The sequence below is a fragment of the Eleutherodactylus coqui genome, chromosome 3 (genome assembly GCF_035609145.1).
Source record: "Eleutherodactylus coqui strain aEleCoq1 chromosome 3, aEleCoq1.hap1, whole genome shotgun sequence".
NCBI classification, from domain to species: Eukaryota; Metazoa; Chordata; class Amphibia; order Anura; family Eleutherodactylidae; genus Eleutherodactylus; species Eleutherodactylus coqui.
This window is the reverse complement of record NC_089839.1, coordinates 260,959,132-260,976,631: the sequence shown is the minus strand read 5'-3', so window position 1 is coordinate 260,976,631 and position 17,500 is coordinate 260,959,132. Positions and strand designations below refer to the sequence as shown.

The 17,500-nt window shown below is 42.6% G+C and overlaps 2 protein-coding genes across 2 annotated transcripts in view; both read right to left on the bottom strand.

Annotated features, from left to right (window-relative positions):
- LOC136620304 (retinol dehydrogenase 8-like) overlaps positions 1 to 522 on the bottom strand; it is a 21,400-nt gene extending 20,878 nt beyond the window's left edge. Inside the window, exon 1 of the mRNA XM_066595003.1 lies at positions 426 to 522. Coding sequence (XP_066451100.1) covers positions 426 to 522 — 97 coding nt within the window. The remainder of the gene's footprint in view (positions 1 to 425) is intronic.
- Positions 523 to 11,305: 10,783 nt separating this feature from the next.
- The window catches only part of CCDC18 (coiled-coil domain containing 18), a 69,573-nt gene continuing 63,378 nt past the window's right edge, over positions 11,306 to 17,500 (bottom strand). Inside the window, exon 28 of the mRNA XM_066597360.1 lies at positions 11,306 to 11,446. The gene's annotated coding sequence lies outside the window, so the exon portion shown is untranslated. The remainder of the gene's footprint in view (positions 11,447 to 17,500) is intronic.

Below are 17,500 nucleotides of genomic sequence, written 5' to 3'. Positions count from 1 at the left end.
ACATACGATGACACTTGAGATGCAGTGATGGAAATGTAGGTTGATAACTATGAGCTACTGCACAGTTGCCCTTGAATGCAGCTTCATTTTTTTCTCTTTTCAAGAACACAATTATCAGATGTGACACCTGCGTGTTCACCCATTGAATATAGTGTGCCAAGACCTGGAATACATTATAAATGCATCAGCAGCTTCATCTATGAGATGGGGAAACTACATGCTATTTATTATGGGGGGAAGCGGTTGCAGTATAATGATTTTTCCAGCCCAACATAAAAAACAGCAGAGATTTGCGCCTTCTAACCACTAATCCATCTTGATAGATGCAACGTTAAACCAAAGCAGACAGAAACTGCAGATAACAGGAACTGTAGAGCCAATTACACAGCGCATTGAATTGTATTCCTATGGATAGACCAGTTTACCTTTAAATCTCTTCTGTTCGTCCTTGGCCAGCCTGGCAGCAATAGCCAGACCTATTCCTGACGAGCATCCTGTAACAAGGACGTTCTTCAAAGCCATTTCTGTATCTCAGGCCTTTCTGTGTACAAGATGTATCAACATGAAGCAGCGGTGGCACGAGAAATGTTACTACTAGGGGTAAAGCCTCGCTTCTTACTGCTTTATCTGGACCCAGGCTGCGTCAGCACGCCTAAAAATGCAAACCTGCACAATGTGTGGCTAAAGCTGGATAATCTCTCTTCTGACATTAATGTGGGTGAACAGCATAATGACATACTGTAATCTGGATAGACACAGGGAGACTGGAAGGTTGAGTTAGGCCACGGTCTTTAGCTTTCCTGGATGACTAATTGCTTTTAACACATTCATTATAGAAGAATGTTTTAATTATTGATCATCTTTGAATTTGAGATTCAGAAGCCCCCCAAAATTTTGGAAACCTGCCCAAGATGGTGAGAAAAAAAAAAAAAAAAAAAAAAAGATATAAAAAAAGAGACAAAAAGAGATATGACCTCAGCCGGTGCCCGACCGCTACTGTTTTGCTGCTCCCTGTTACATATAGTCACTCTTATGATTGTGCCGATGATTGGCTGCAGCAGTCACCTGTCCCTTGTGTCTATGACGTCATCTCTGCATTGGTGGAAAGAGAGCGGTGGGGGACTACTTGGCATGAATACGACTTTACATTTTTCTACCACTCTGAGCAGGTTTAAAAATATTTTGGGCCCCCCCCCCTGTGGAAAAATGTTTACAGATTATACTGAGCCATTTGTGTATCCTCATTGTAGTTCACACCGGAATTGGCGCTCGTCTATCCCTTTGGGTCCAATCTATCATCTCAAAAAGGGCTTACTCAGACACTTTATTATGGGGATGCTACAAATTATCCCTAGATACTGGAGACAGAGCTAAGCTATCCCAAGAGTAGCATGGTTGGAGGCCACGGACTCATTAAAATATGTGGAGGAGCTCCGATGTAGCAACCTTGAAACAGACTACTTAAAATTTTTTGCTACTTGGGCCGCCTAGATACAGTTTCGAGAGCCCCCCTCTGTTACATCTTGGTTAAGGAGTGGATCGAAAGTGTAAGAGACTCCAGGCGACTGGGTATGGAAATTTGGAGAGAGTACATGAATAATCTTGGTCTATGGCATCAGGGCATCTTCCTTTCCTTAAACTCTCTTACTACTCTCCTCTTTTTGTTTTGTTTTCCTTTTTCCTTACTCTTTGGTTTCTCTCTCAAAATGTATACAATATACTTTTATATATCTATAAACTAAATGGGACAAGAAGGAAGAGGATGGCGCTCAACAGGTTCTTTCGGGGTGGTCCCCACAGCCAGAAGATCGGGGTGGGGGAGGGGAGACTCAGACAGGAAGTCCTTGGGCGAGACACAGAAAATGTTAAAGTGTTGATATGTTTATTTTTTCTTTTGTATACATGTATAGAAGGGAAAGGACAGGAGAAGACATCAATGTAGCGATGTTAAACATGTTAATATTTGTACTTGCAAACAGTTCAATATTTAATGTCCTATAATCAAGTTTTAAAAGTAATTCTGAAAGTTAATAGAATCCTTTCGAACAAAATCTTTTGGGGGGGGGGGGTTGAATAACTCCTTTGACTCCTTGGAGACACTCCTATTTTGTCGCTTTTTCATTCTCTCTCTTTCAAGAAAAAAAAAATCATAATTTTTATCATTTTTTCTTCAACATAGCCAGATGAAGACTTGTTTTTTTGCGGGAGGAGATGTATTTTTCAATGGCACCATTTAATGTACTGAGAAAAGTAAACCTTCCTTAGGGCTACCTAGTAGCGATATTGTTTTTTTAACGCTGCGATATCGCTGCGTTTTTTTCAATGGGGCTTTCTAATGTAAAAATCACATCGCACAAAAATCACAAGTTTGTGCTTTTGCAATTTTTGTGCGATGCAATTTTAACATTAGAAAGTCCTATTGAGAAAAAAAGTGGATAGAAGCCTTTAGTGGGCTTGAATGAAGAAAAAAAATGCAATTGCAGCATTTTGGGTGATCTTGAGTTTACAGTGTACATGTGTGGCAAAAATAACATGTTAACTTTACTCTGAGGCCTCATGTCCACGGGGAAAATCAGGCCCGCAGGGGATTCTTCATGCAGAATCCCGCAGCAGGTCCCTCCTTTCCTGCAGACACGAGGCCTAAAAAGAACTACTACTTACCTGTCCGGACGCTGCGGATCTTCCCTCCGTCGCTGCCGGATCTTCTTTCTTTGGCCCGGCGGATGTGATCGGCACACCAGCGCATGCGCTGTGCACTCCACTTTTCTTTTTTTGAACTCCTGCTCTCCAGCGCCGGAGAGCAGGAATTCAGCTTCAGGAGTGCCACGGATCCGAACGGCTTCCATAGGCTTCAATAGAAGCCTACGGGAGCCGTCCGCGCGGGAGACCTGCACTAAAGTGGAGCATGCTGCAGGTGTTTTTTCACACACGCAATCCGCGCCTCAAGGGAAAATGACATTACCTGCGGGTGTTCAATGCATCATTATGGGGCGCGGATCACATGTGCGGGTGACCCACTGCAGATCTGTCCCCGTGGACATGAGGCCTAAGGGTCAGTACAATTATGGCAATGCCAAACATATATAGTTTTTTTTGTTGTACTACTTTTCAAACCCCTTGCTTACTGGTCGACATCTTCTGACCACCATAACTTTATTTTTCCATTGATGGGGTTGTGTGAAGGTTTGTTTTTTGAGGAATATCCTGTAGTTTGTATTGGTTTCATTTTGGGATGAAAAGAAATCAAAGAGGTCATAGTTGTACAGCGCCTTGGAATTACAGTAATAGCGCTTCATAAATAAAAACTAATAATGTATTACCTTTTTTCTTGGAGACGAGGTGAACAAAAGGTATGTAACCCTGGTGTTTATATATATTTTTTCGGCCAGCATAAATAATGTGTTATTTTTAATAAATGTAACATTTCCCATCCTTTTTATATTTTATTTAAAAAAAAATAGGAATAGGATTTGTTTAAAACTTTAAATTTCTTGCAATAATTTAAAAAAAAATCTAACTTATTTTTTTCTAATCCTATATGGGTCTTGAACTTGCAATTGTTTGCTTATAAAATATACTGGAACACTTCAATATTGTACTACAGGATGGGCCACGGAAAAGTAGCCTGACAATAAAAGCTAAAAGAAAATATGCCTTTGTTGCCCATAGTAACCAGTGCAGCTTTCATATCTTAAACTGCTGAGGTAATATGAAAGCTGCGCTGTGATTGGTGGCTATGGGCAACAAAGATTTTCTGTTAGCAGACATAAGAGCATTGTGCTGGACTAATTTCCCCTGGTCCACCCTGTATATGGTCCTCTGCAGGTTATCCTATTAAGACCCTGCCTCAGGCACCGCTTAATATGGGACAGTCAATAGTAGGCCTGGGGGCCTTCACAAGGCTCTAGACTGCTATGACAACTGAACCGCATCTTATGACCTCATCGTGGGGGAAGATGGGTGGTGATGCCAGGTTCTCTATTGGAAACAAAGGGAAACACACCGTGATCCTCACCGTGGCTGTCGGCTGCTCCGGTGAATCGCTACTTCCCCGAAGTGATGCGAGACGTTTTTAAAACAAAAACACCTCGCATCCACGGGGAAACGGCACATCGGCGAGCGCGATATTGGGCTGAGTTTCACGGCCCGGTATCACACTGTTCTGTATGAAGTTAGCCTTAACGTTTGCTACATCTGTACTTGGAGTTTGTATGAGATTAATGACAGGTTCACACGAGCGTATTATGGGGTGAATGGAATCAGTGAAAGTACATTGATTTTCACTGATCCATTCAGACTTACGTATATACATTGCATATAATACGTGTGTAAAAAAGAACGCAGCATGTTCTATCTGACCGTGTATTGCAAGCGATAGAGCCCTATTGTTCTCTAGGGGTGCGTAATAAACGTGGTGTGAGGGTATATATATATATTGCCATATGTTCTTTATACTTTTATACCTATATGCAAGTTTTATTCAATTCCAAATAAGAAAAAAAACTTAATCTGTCGCCTTAACATCAGATATTCCAAGGCTTTAGAAGGCTGAGAGAGATGTTCTAGAAATTCAGAGAAGATACGGAACCAGACACAAGGCCGCGTGTACTTGGCCGATTTCCCAGAAGCGCTGGAACAAGATATCAAGATGTTCAACCATGTACATAATTTTCAGTGTCTCAGGCCGAAAATCCGGACTGCCCATATATGGTTATGAGCCCATCACCCCCTGGTTGGTGATGGGACAAAGGGTATAAGATCTCATGTAATCTGTAATAAAACACAGCTGAGAGCCATGTCCCGTGTGAGAAACTATACCAGACCTCCGTGTGGTGTTTTCTTCTTATCGCCGGCAGCGGGCAAGTGGGGTGGGCCCGATTGGTGCTGTACTTAGAATATTTTATTACCCTGACAAATGGCGCAACCAACTGGGGCGGTAAAACCAGGAGCTTACAGCGCAATTCACCCGGATCCACGCCACGGGGAAGCCGTCCTGCTGCAAACCGAGCCTGATCAACTCACTTAGAACTCTAGGTAAGGCCAGCATATATTTATGTTGTGTTTTACACTGCGAGTCTTGCAGCGGGACTGACTATCTGTGGTTTGTGACCGGACGGGTTGGGTTAAGAGTTCTACACGGTAACTCGTGTGGGCTCCGGGTTTGCCGTCATGGACCACTGACCGTGATATGCGCACCAATCGGTCGCCCAGAAACTAGTCTGTAGTTTATTTGTACTTTGAAGTTTTAACGTTTTAATAATAGTGGAGATTGTTGTATCTGCAGAAGTTTTTTTTTTCTCTTACTTTTTATTTTGTCTCATAGAAGAAGGGACCCTCGGGTTTAGTTTAGTTAAGAGTTAATGGTTTAGCTGAGGAGGAGACGCACTCTATGAGATAAGTCTCATAGAAAAAGGGGACTCTCGGTCGGTTTGCCTTATATATGGGGCTAACGATTTGATTTCAGAGAGATGCATTTTTATGGGACTGGTTCCATGGAAGAAGATGCCCTCGGTTGTCTTGCCGGTATATAAGGGGCTGACAATTTGGAATTAAGAGGGATGCACTCTATGGAGCGTGTTATTATTATTGTTGTTGTTCTAATATGCGTAAGATCTTATTAAAGAAGATAGAGCCCCTCAAGGGCTGCCGCTGTGTGGATGAATCTGTAAACTGTAACAAAACTTATGAAAATGTGTGACACCGACCCGCACGGCAGATTACAAAATGGTGTCTGGGAGGAGGTCTTTAGGACCGAGAGGTGCCTTGGAAGATCAAGGTTTGCTAGACAGTGCTGGAGGAGGAGGAAGAGAGAGAGAGAGACAGTCAGAGAAAGTATGTACACATTATTTGTTTAAGAAAGTATCCGTAAGTGAAATGTTGAAAAGTACAGTAAGTGATCAAGAGAGCGTCAGGAGAGTGTCTATTGAAGGTTATATTGGCAGTTAAGTAGGGGAGAGAAGTATGAAGGAGCAGGCAAAGTCGATAAGAAAGTTACAATGCATGTGATTTGTTGGCAAAGAGAGATGAAAATGTGTATAATACAAGATAGATAATAGATATGGATATATATGTGTATATATATATATATGTATATACTGTATGTGCAAATAGTTAACTGAGCTTGCTTTTAGGGGAGAAGAGTTTTGTTGACATGTAGCTGCGAGTCTGTGTAAGCTTTTCAAGGTCAAGAGATAACGAAGCGAGAGAAAGAATGCAATAACAACCTTGGTTAATATCTCTGCTTGCTGTAAAGGGATGGAGGCTTGAAATGAATTTAATTAATTATACCGTCTTAGTAGGCAGGAAATGTAGCAATCAATTTCTAAGTTATATTCTTACTTATACAGGGGTTGAAAATGAAGAACATGTTGCGCTGTAATTATGATTTCAAAATGCAGGCAATAGTTTAAGCTAAAACTTATTCAGTCTGTGTTTCATATTCGCGGAGAGATAACAGTATGTTTTAAAAAGGTGGGGGCTTTCAGATTCACTCTGAGCTCAGGGTCACAAGGGGGCTGAAAAATACCCAGAGATTCTAAAATACTTCAGCGTTTAATACAGCATATAATAGCTTCAGTAGATAAGAAATATAGAATGTATCAGCAAACTTTTTTTTTTTCACATAATTTGTCAAAGATAGCGCTCATTCACAATCTCATCTCAATAGAATCATGTACTTTATAAAATTAAAAGCACTCACCTCAATGTTTTTCAACTGATGTATGTATGTTTGTCAAACTTTTTTTGTCCGTGCATCTGTATGTACTGGTACACCTTCAATAGGGGGTGACGGAGCAGACTTGAGAGCATGGATGGATGAGAGTTAGTGACCCGTGTTTAGGCTGTGATGCAGATAGTGACTGGGGATAAAAGTCCTCCCCATGCTTGGGACTTTGCTTGGTTGAGATGTGGATGTGTGGACTGTTATGCTGAAATGGAGCTGAGAAGACGGACGCAATGTGCCAATATCGAAGGGGTGGAGCTAGATGATGTAATAGTACGTAGTGATGTTTCATCCTTCTTGTCCAAGGGAGGGGGTGAGGAGCGTGAGCAGCTAGTAAAAGTTTTTTGTTTTTTTTTCTCCTGTCTCAGATTTTATAAGATATTGCAGGCAGGAACAGACTAATAATGAATTCACTTAAAGGGATATCACATTTCAAATATGAATAGATGTTTTGTAGGTTATTCTGCCCCGGTGTAACTCATGTTTCTGCTATTGGTGCTAACATCTTACAGGCCTTATCTGCATCCATCAAATCTTTTTACAATGTTGTACTAACTTAAACCCGGCTACTATTGTTCCAATTGCGTACCCTGGTTTAAAGGGGGGGAGGAGAAGGCATAGGTGATCTAGGTATTGCAAATCAGCCATTTTTAAATTTTTTGCAAGTCAGCCATTTTTAAATTCAGCCATTTTTAAATTTTTTGCAAGCCATTTTTTAATTTTTTTGCAACAAGATTCTGATCTATTTGAAAAAGAATATCAGCCTGATTGTCTAGCATTGATGCAACAAGAAAATTTAAGTTTTAAAAAAAAAATGTTACTGAAAGCCCTTGTTAATAATGCATATTTTGAGTTGTTTTTTATAGATGGTACCCAGGGTGATTGACGACTCCACACTGGATATACAGTGGTTACACAACAAGATGTCCTAAAAGCAGAATGTCTCCGCATGTCGCAGTACAAGAAGCGGATCTAAAGGCACTCACTGAGGCGAGTAGAGTGACAGAAGGCAAGACGGCAAACATTTACACTGACTCCCGGTATGCATTTGGCATAGCTCATGATTACGGCCCAACATGGAAGGCCAGACAGTTTGTTACCACAGCAGGACAGCCAATTAAGAATGTTGCAGCGGTGCAGTCTCATGGAGACCATAGTTCTACCTGACAAGGTGGAAAGCTCACACCAATTCCTACACCGGAGAAGCGAGAGGCAACGTCATCACAGGCCACACAGCAAAAGCAGCGGCCCTCAAGCCGTGGAAGAAAGAAGAAAAGAAGAATTTGATAATAACTTTGGACTTTGATAAAAATCTTGGACTTTGACTAAACCTTGGACTTTGACAATAAAAACTTGGACTTTGATATGAACTTGGACTTTGATATGAACTTTGATATGCTAAAGACTTTACAGTTACAAGCCAGCAAGGAAGAAAAAGGAAAAATTGACTAAAAAGGGACGGCGTATGGTGAACAGTCAACAGCACTTGCTTACCATAGTCCCTGTGCCCCATGATGGCCCAGCTGACGCACAGAAAGACGCACCTCTCAAAGCAGCAATGATGACGACGCTTGAACAAGGACGAGTGGCTCCTTGGTTTTCTGTAGCTGCTGCATTATTTGTCCAGTTTTGCATGATCTTTGCCGTAAGCAACAGGGCAGAAGTAAAATTTGCCACATCACACTTGCCTAGACCACTCTACCCATTTCAGGGATTGCAAATTGGCTACACTCAGCTCCCACTTGTTGGGAAGCATGAATATGTGCTTGTTGTTGTTAATGTTTTTCAGGTTGGAGACCTACTCTGTTACCAAAGTAAATAAGCAGGTAACCGCACAGAAGCTCATGAATGAGGTAATCCGCAGATATGGGGCACCGGAAGTGATTGAGTCAAACAAAGGTACACACTTCACAGGTGAAATAATGCAACACATTATGTCTGTTTTGGGTATCTTCCAGGTTTTTCACACACCCTACCATCCGCGGAGTAGGGGGAAAGTAGATACAAAAGGCAATGAAGAAAATGGGTAAATTTTGAATTGAGTGTCTTCCAGTAGTTTTTCTTTTTCTCCGGAGGGTACATGCCACAGTAGCTGAGTTTGGGGAATGATTTTTTTTTGTTAATTTTGTCATAGGCCTCTCCAAGGAATTGTCAATAATGTATTCTGTAGTCTCTGCTTTTCTCCCAGGTCCTACAGATGAGTGTCACAATCTAAACCAGGTGACAGGGTCTATGTGAAAAAGTTTGAGAGAGAAACCCTGTTTGAATGTCCCTACCAGATGTTGCTCACCACCCCAACTGCAGTCAAGCTCGAAGGAAAGCCCACTTGGATCCACACTTCGCACTGAAAAAACTAATGATCCTGTATATCCTTTACATGCTATAATGTGGTACAATTCCCCTAACACACACTTTTGACTACTGTACACTAGCCCCCTGTTTCACAACAAATTAATACAATTAAATGTGCAATATGAAGCCTACACTGAGGGGGAGAATCCAACACTGCATCGTGCTAAGAGAGAAGTTGACGCTCCAGGTGGTAACTTTGATCCACATGTATACATAGATACAATAGGAGTGCCAAGGGGGGTGCCAGATGAATTTAATTCTAGAGATCAGTTTAAAGCAGGTTTTGAGTCCTTATTTGCTATTGTCACTGTTAATAATAATGTAGATTGGATGATTATATCTTTTACAATCAGCAGAGGTTTGTAAACTACACCAGGGATGCTTTGCAAGGGTTAATTGACCAGTTAGGGCCCACTGCATCCATGGCGTTCCAAAATAGAGTGGCCGTGGATATGATTTTCGCAGAAAGAGGTGGGGTATGTAATTTCCTGTTTGTGTATTATCCCTTTAATGGTGACCAAAGTTTCCCTTGTTTGAAAAAGATGAAGAGCCAGTTCCGATAATGACAACCAGATACGTTACCAGAAGAATGGAGAAATGTACTAGTACTGTGTCTGCCCCGGTCTCATAAGATGGATTGTCAGTGGACTTCCCATTTGCCTAGGGAAAGTGCAGAAGACCTTAGGTTCCGGCGAGGGCACACCCTGCGGGGTGTTAACTCGTACAGATAGAGGGTATGGATGCCCGGAAATAAGCCCAGGGAATCCATGGCCTCTTTCTGAGGTGAGGTAGGGATCCCTCCCTTTTAGGAGTAGGGACTTATGGGCAGTGGAGAAACCCTGACGCAAAGGAGAGACGACCGAGGAAGAGTGCAAAGTCTGATGCTTGATCTCCATATTAAGTTTTTTAGGGGGGTTTGTGAGGATATATATATATATAGCCATATGTTCTTTATACTTTTATACCTATATGCAAGTTTTATTCAATTCCAAATAAGAAAAAAAAAACTTAATCTATCGCCTTAACATCAGATATTCCAAGGCTTTAGAAGGCTGAGAGAGATGTTCTAGAAATTCAGAGAAGATACGGAACCAGACACAAGGCCGCGTGTACTTGGCCGATTTCCCAGAAGCGCTGGAACAAGATATCAAGATGTTCAACCATGTACATAATTTTCAGTGTCTCAGGCCGAAAATCCGGACTGCCCATATATGGTTATGAGCCCATCACCCCCTGGTTGGTGATGGGACAAAGGGTATAAGATCTCATGTAATCTGTAATAAAACACAGCTGAGAGCCATGTCCCGTGTGAGAAACTATACCAGACCTCCGTGTGGTGTTTTCTTCTTATCGCCGGCAGCGGGCAAGTGGGGTGGGCCCGATTGGTGCTGTACTTAGAATATTTTATTACCCTGACAGTGGTACATACGCAATCACATTGCATACATAGGGCATTGATCCACAACGTCACTAAGCGAAAGAGCAAGAAATTAAAAAACAAAAATACGCTGTCATACGCAATGAAAAAAATTGCTACCATATGCCCATTGAAATGAATGGGGTGCATAAAAAACGTAGTAAATACATAATGGCAGGTGGAATACTGCGCTTTACTGTGTATTTTATGGAGGTTGCTAGGTCACTGGGAGGGGAAAAAAAGTTATATCAGCTTGCTTGTCTGTGTTTGTACTGCATGACAATGCGCAGTAAAGAAGCTCACAGCAGCGCAGCTCTGCATGCAGTAAAACACTGCGTAAACGCGCCATTTTTACATACGCCGGTGTGAGGTGGCTGTAGATAGATCTACTTTTTTGTTTTGAAAAAGAAAGAAAACCTAAACCCCATTTGTTGATTACCGATGACAGTACGCTGATGAGAACCCAGCCTGTTCTGCGGCAATTCCGTCCCGTCCGCCTGCGTGCGTGCGGCCGAGTTACTAGGCTACGATGCTCTGCAATGCAGTGTCATGGTGGGAAGGGGTTAAGTCGCTGCTTGGCACGAGATCTCATCCTAAAAGCATTGCCTTTAGCAACAAAATGTTTATTTCACATTCCAGCGGACTTAAATCCCCGTGACCATAAACCGTCCTGCGCAGAGCAAGGACTGAGACTCATAATTAATCGCCCTGCATGACACATACGTAGATTAGAATGCGCTTTCTAGTTTATTTTGATTTCCCAGCTACTCCTGAGTGCGATTCCCGTGAAGAAACACTAAAAGGCAGTAAAATAATATGACTTTATTTCACGTGAATCATTATTAGAAACAAACTGTATGACAAACATAAAATAATTTACATAAATAAATATCCGTCTGTACAAATAATAGCTCATTCAGCAGGGCTCCTAGTAGTGCAGGGAGCAAGACGTCCTGTGAAGAGAGAAATAGACAAGGGAGGTTACAGCATGTATTGTGCGATCCACATACAGAATAGACACAGACATCACAATATGACCCCAAGTCACATATATGTCAAGGATCGCAATCTGTCTGGTTTGGCCGCTATTACCCTACGCTAGTGGCTGCTGCTAGCACATGCATTTTCCAACAATTGCCGGGCTGCATTTATACTGTAATGCTGCGGAGTTTTTGCAGCAAAATCTGCTACGGATATTCTGCAGCATTTTAGACAGATGTGAAGCATCAGCCATTGTGAAGCCATTTCATCTTTGGTGTAAATGAAAGTAACAGATGCACTGAAAACGCAACAGCAAGACAGCCCCAAAGAGGGGATGGTTTGGCAGGCGGTGGCCAAAGACTCATACTCTCTCCTTACTCTTCCTGATTAGAGATGAGCGAGCATACTCGGTAAGGCGATTTACTCGAGAGAGCATCGCCTTTTTTGCGTAACTGTTGGCTCGTCCCTGAAGATTCGGGGGGGGGGGGGGGGGGGGCCGCGGGGGTGAGCGGGGTGTTGTGGAGGGGAACGGGGGAGAGAGAGAGAGAGAGACAGACAGAGAGACAGAGTTTCCTTGGAATGCATCTTCCATTGTTGTCACTGGGGACAGCAAAAGTGTTGCGCACAGCATGCGAGGTCAGTCGTTCAGAGGATCGCTAAGTCTCTGAAGTGACGCGATTTGTTTTTGACACAAAAATGCCCCGTAACCATGAGTTAATCGCACGTTGGTGAACGCGATATCGGGCTGAGTTTCATGACCTGATATCTCACTCGCCCGTATAAAAACTAGCTTTAGGCCGGCTTCACACAGGATACGCAATCAGAATCTGCACGGAGGATTCCCAGCAAAATGCAGACATTGAAAAGCATCGCTTTTTCACTCACACTCGAAAATTCGCAGCATTGAAGTCAATGGAGGCAATCCGACCCACAACACATATGCAATTAACATTGTGTATGGGCCGCAGGTACCCGAGTCATGGTTAAGCCACAGCGCAGAAAATACAAGCAGTAAAAAAAAAACAAACCTGTACTGTGCATGGCGGACTGCGAGCCACTGCAGTCATATACAATACAGAAGATTCAGGTACGGGGGGGTCGCATGCGGAATCGGTCCGCCCGGGTTAGCCCGGCCTTAAGTTACTTAAAAACTATATAGAGAGTGACTGTCCTCCAGAGGTGTTTTAGGAACTCATGGGGCACGCACTAAGTTAAAAATATGCATAAACAAACAAAAATAAATACATACATAAAAATTCTATGACATCAAATACAAATAAAGGAAAAAACAAAAACACATTGTCCACATCAAGAGGAACCTAGCCGAATATATATATATATAATTTAATTATGTACCAAAAAGGGAAGGCAGGGAAGGTCATTCCAAGTCCTCATTCGCACAACTATGTGTAAAACGCTACGGGTAACCCGCAGTGTTTTACTGATCTGTGTGAGCTGGCTACCGCCGCTTATGGCAGAGAGTGCACTCCGCATGACCGTGTATCTCATCGTGATACACGATGTAATAGAGCATGCTGCGCTCTATTTCACACACAATACACACCAAAATCACGGTCATGTGAATTAGCCCTAAATCCAGGCCCACATTCGCGTGATTTCATTGCGTATTACACGGTGAATGGAGTCAATGATAGTAAACCGCTGAGTTATACATACGCTCGCGTGAGCTGGCGCTAATACTCCATTTAGTGTGAATTTACAAAAATGTAAAAATGAAAGATTTCTATTTACTTTCTGTCCGCATTACCTCTAATAAAACGGAGACGATTCCGATATAAAGAGTATTAAGCACAGCCCTATCTGTAATGGAAAAAAGCAAAACGCACCACAAAACGTATTTTGATAGCCCAGATAAAGACGTTAAGGCCATTAAACCACCACGTGCGCAAAACTGCAAGGGAAAAAAAAAAAAAAGGGTCTGATTTAGATCCAAAACATTCAGGTTGTTAAGAGTTAATATTCCCAGCCAACACAATCCTGTAACAGACGGCGGCGATTTACTCGGATATAAGCTGATTTGTGAAGCCTATTAGGCTCCTTTTTCACAAACCAAGAGATCGTTTTCACAAGCGAACAATGAGAGGTTCACTCCCGCAGCCCGCTCAAACCGGCAGAAAAATCATTGGCATGTCGTTCCGTTATTCACATTCGCTGTATCAGTGAGTGACTACATGATCGCCGTTTACAAACAATCACCTGCGAATGAGCAGACCATTATTGATATGCCTGCAGAAAATGAACCAGAAGCGAACACATCCTCTTTATTCGTTCAGTCGTCGGTTGTGTTCGCACGGAACGAGATCATTCAAATTTGCACAACCCAACGATTTTTTTGAATCATTCCGTGAAAAAGGACCTTTAAAGGACCCTTAGGGCTCCTTTCCACTGGCGAGGTAATCGCACGTTTTCAGTGCGATGCGAAAGTGTGAGCTCTCACAAGAAAGTCCCACACATGTTGTTCTATGACAACCTTTCCACTAACGATGTTTAACCCCTTAGTGACGAAGCCTGTTTGCGCCTTAGTGACGGAGCGAAATTTTGGAAATCTGACATGCGTAGTTCAACGTGGCATAACTCCGTAAAGGCTTTACATATCCCAGTGATTCTGACATTGTTTTTTCGCCACATGTTGTACTTCATTTAGATTGTAAAAAGAGACCGATATTATTTGTGTATATTTATTAAAAGTACCAATATTGGAAAAATTTTGAAAAAAATTGTCATTTTTTCACATTTTCAACCATAATATCTCAAATATGTCCAAACATACTGTACAAATTTTTGATAAGATATGTATTTCCATCTGTTTACTTTATTCTGAATGCACACTTGAAAAACTTTTGTGTTTTTTTTTAACCATTTAGAGGACGTACAAATTTAACATTACTTTTCAGCATTTTGAGGAGCACTTTGTTTTCCTGCACCAAGCCAAGTTTGCAAAGGCTCATAAGTGTCAGAATAATAGATACACCCACAAATGACCCCATTTTAAAAACTACACCCCTTAGTGTATTCACTGAGGGGTGTCATGAGTATTTTGACCCCACCAGTTTTTTTCAGGAATTAGTTCAATTTAGGGGAGAAAAAATAAAATTTCATATTTTTGCAAATATGTCATTTTAAAGACATATTTTTTTCCTATAGAGCCCATGAAAATGAGGATTTACACACCAAAATGGATACCCCCGTTTCTCCCGTGTTCAGAAATATACCCATTGTGGCCCTAATCTTATGTCTGGATGCATAACGGGAGCCAAAATGAAAGGAGTAGTCGGTGTCTTTCAGAACATTAATGTCGCTTGAAGGCGTTTTAGGCCCCATAGCACTTTTGTAGAGCTCTTGAGTGGCCAAAACCGAAGAGAACCCCCACAAGTGACCCCATTTTGAAAACTAGACCCCTTAACGAATTTATCTAGGGGTGTACTGACCATTTTGACCACACAGTTTTTGAATGAATTCAAGCCAAGCAAAAGGCAAAAATTGTGATTTTCGTTTTTTTGTCAATTCTGTCATTTTAAAAACAGCTTTTTTGTACAGCACACACATGAATGAAGCCTTTCACCCCAAAATGGATACCCCTGTTTCTCCCGTGTTCAGAGACATACCCATTGTGGCCCTAATCTCATGTCTGGCTGCACAATGGGGCCCAAAACGAAAGGAGTAGTCGGTGGCTTTCAGAACATAGATTTTCCTTGAAGGCGTTTTAGGCCCCATAGCACATTTGTAGAGCTCTTGAGCGGCCAAAATCAAAGAGAACCCCCACAAGTGACCCCATTTTGAAAACTAGACCCCCTTAACGAATTTATCTAGGGGTGTACTGACCATTTTGACCCCACAGTTTTTGAATGAATTCAAGCAAAGCAAAAGGAAAAAATTGTGATTTTGGTTTTTTTGGCAATTCTGTCGTTTTAAAAACAGCTTTTTTTGTACAGCACACACATGAATGAAGACTTGCACCCCAAAGTGGATACCCCTGTTTCTCCCGTATTCAGAGACATACCCATTGTGGCCCTAATCTTTTGTCTGGATGCACAACGGGGCCCAAAATGAAAGGAGTAGTTGGTGGCTTTCAGAACAGAAATTTAGCATAAGGGTGATTTAGGCCCCATTGCCCTCTTGTAGAGCCCTTGAGCGGCCAAAACGACAGAGAACCCCCACAAATGATCCCATTTTGAAAACTAGACCCCCTAACGAATTTATCTAGGGGTGTACTGTGTATTTTTACCCTACAATTTTTGAATAAATCTAAGCAAAGCAGTAGGAAAAAAAATTACAATTTTCATTTTTTTGGCAGTTGTATCAATTTAAAAACTGTTTTTTTTGTACAGCACACATAGGGATGAAGACTTTCACCCCAAAATGGATACCCCTGTTTGTCCCGTGTTCAGAACCATACCCCTTGTGGCCCTAATCTACTTAAAGGACGCATGGCTAGGCCTATAATGGAAGGAGCACCCGTTGGATTTTAGGGTACAACTGAATAAATTCCAGGCCCCATTGCCCACTTGTAGAGCCATTGAGCGTCCAAAACTATAAAGAACCCCCACAAATATCCCCATTTTAAAAACTAGACCTCTTAATGAATTAATCTAGGGGTGTACTGCGTATTTTGACCCCACAGTATTTGACTAAATTTCAGCAAAGCAGAAGGAAAAAATTATGATTTTCATTTTTTTGGCAATTTTGTCAATTTAAAAACTTTTTTTTTGTACAGTGTACATAGGAATGAAGACGTTCACCCCCAAATGGATACCCCCGTTTGTCCCGTGTTCAAAAACATACCCATTGTGGCCCTAATCTACTTACAGGACACATGGCTAGGTCTATAATGCAGGGAACACCCGTTGGATTGCAGGGCACAACTGAATACATTCCAGGCCCCATTGCTCATTTGTACGGAATAAAAATTGACTCCCTAAAATTCCCCCCCCCCCCCCCTCCACGCCCTTTTCGGCGTTCCCCAAATCTTAGATAAAAGTAATAATGTGAACTGTGTAGTATTTCCAAAGACGGGTAATTATGGAGGCTGGTTGGGATGGGCACATAGGGCAATAAAATCGGGTATCCCCCCTCCTCTCATGCTTTTTGGGGGTCATTTTTTGACCTCAGTGGCGGGGATGGGGTGTAAAAAGTGGCGCTCTGTGAGTCTCCGTAAGCTTGATGAGGTGCGGCGGTCTCACACAGAAGACGCTCAACAAGCTGCTCCTGGAACTGCAGGAAGGCGAGCGTTCCCGGGGCTTCTTGTAAATTACGGATTACAGCTAGCGGTCTGAATAACGCCGGGCTCACACAGCCGTAGGTGGAATCTGCTTGCGGAGGCCCGCAGCGGATCCCAGCTGTGAGCCCGGCTGTGACCCCTGTGTAAGTACTGCGCATAACTGCGTACTTACACGGGCGGTCATGCGCAGTACACTTTTTTTTGTTGTTGTTTGTATTTCCCGCACCGTCGCTTAGCGATGACGCAGGTACCCGCAGCCCGTACACACCGTAGTTGCATATGGGCTGCGGGTATATCCGCGACCACGGAGCACAATGGGCTCTATGTTGCGGATATCCGCGGTAAAATAGAACCTGCTGCGTTCTCTTTTCTGCGAGTGGATTACACAATTCCAACCCGCTAATGTGAGCGGAATTGTGTAATCCAATGCAATTGATCTGCGTATTACCGCTAATCAAACGCATGCGGAATCCGTAATTCGTATCCGGTCATGTGAGACCGGCCAAAGGTAGATCGCTACCATTTTTTCACGTGTCCGGGGACCGCTCAATGAGGCCACCCGTCACTGCTCCAGGCTCTCGGTGACCGTTGGTCGCCGAGAGCAAGGAGATATTAAGTTTCCTGGGCTCCCCGACTCCTGCGCATGTGTCCGGTGTTTTGCCGGCGGTCGCATGCGCAGAATACGGGAAAGTTCACGGAAGAAGATTGCGTCGGGGTGCAAATATGGAGGCCTCCGGTAAAAAGTTTTATCTCCTCTCACCGATCGCATTGGTGAGGGGAGATGAAC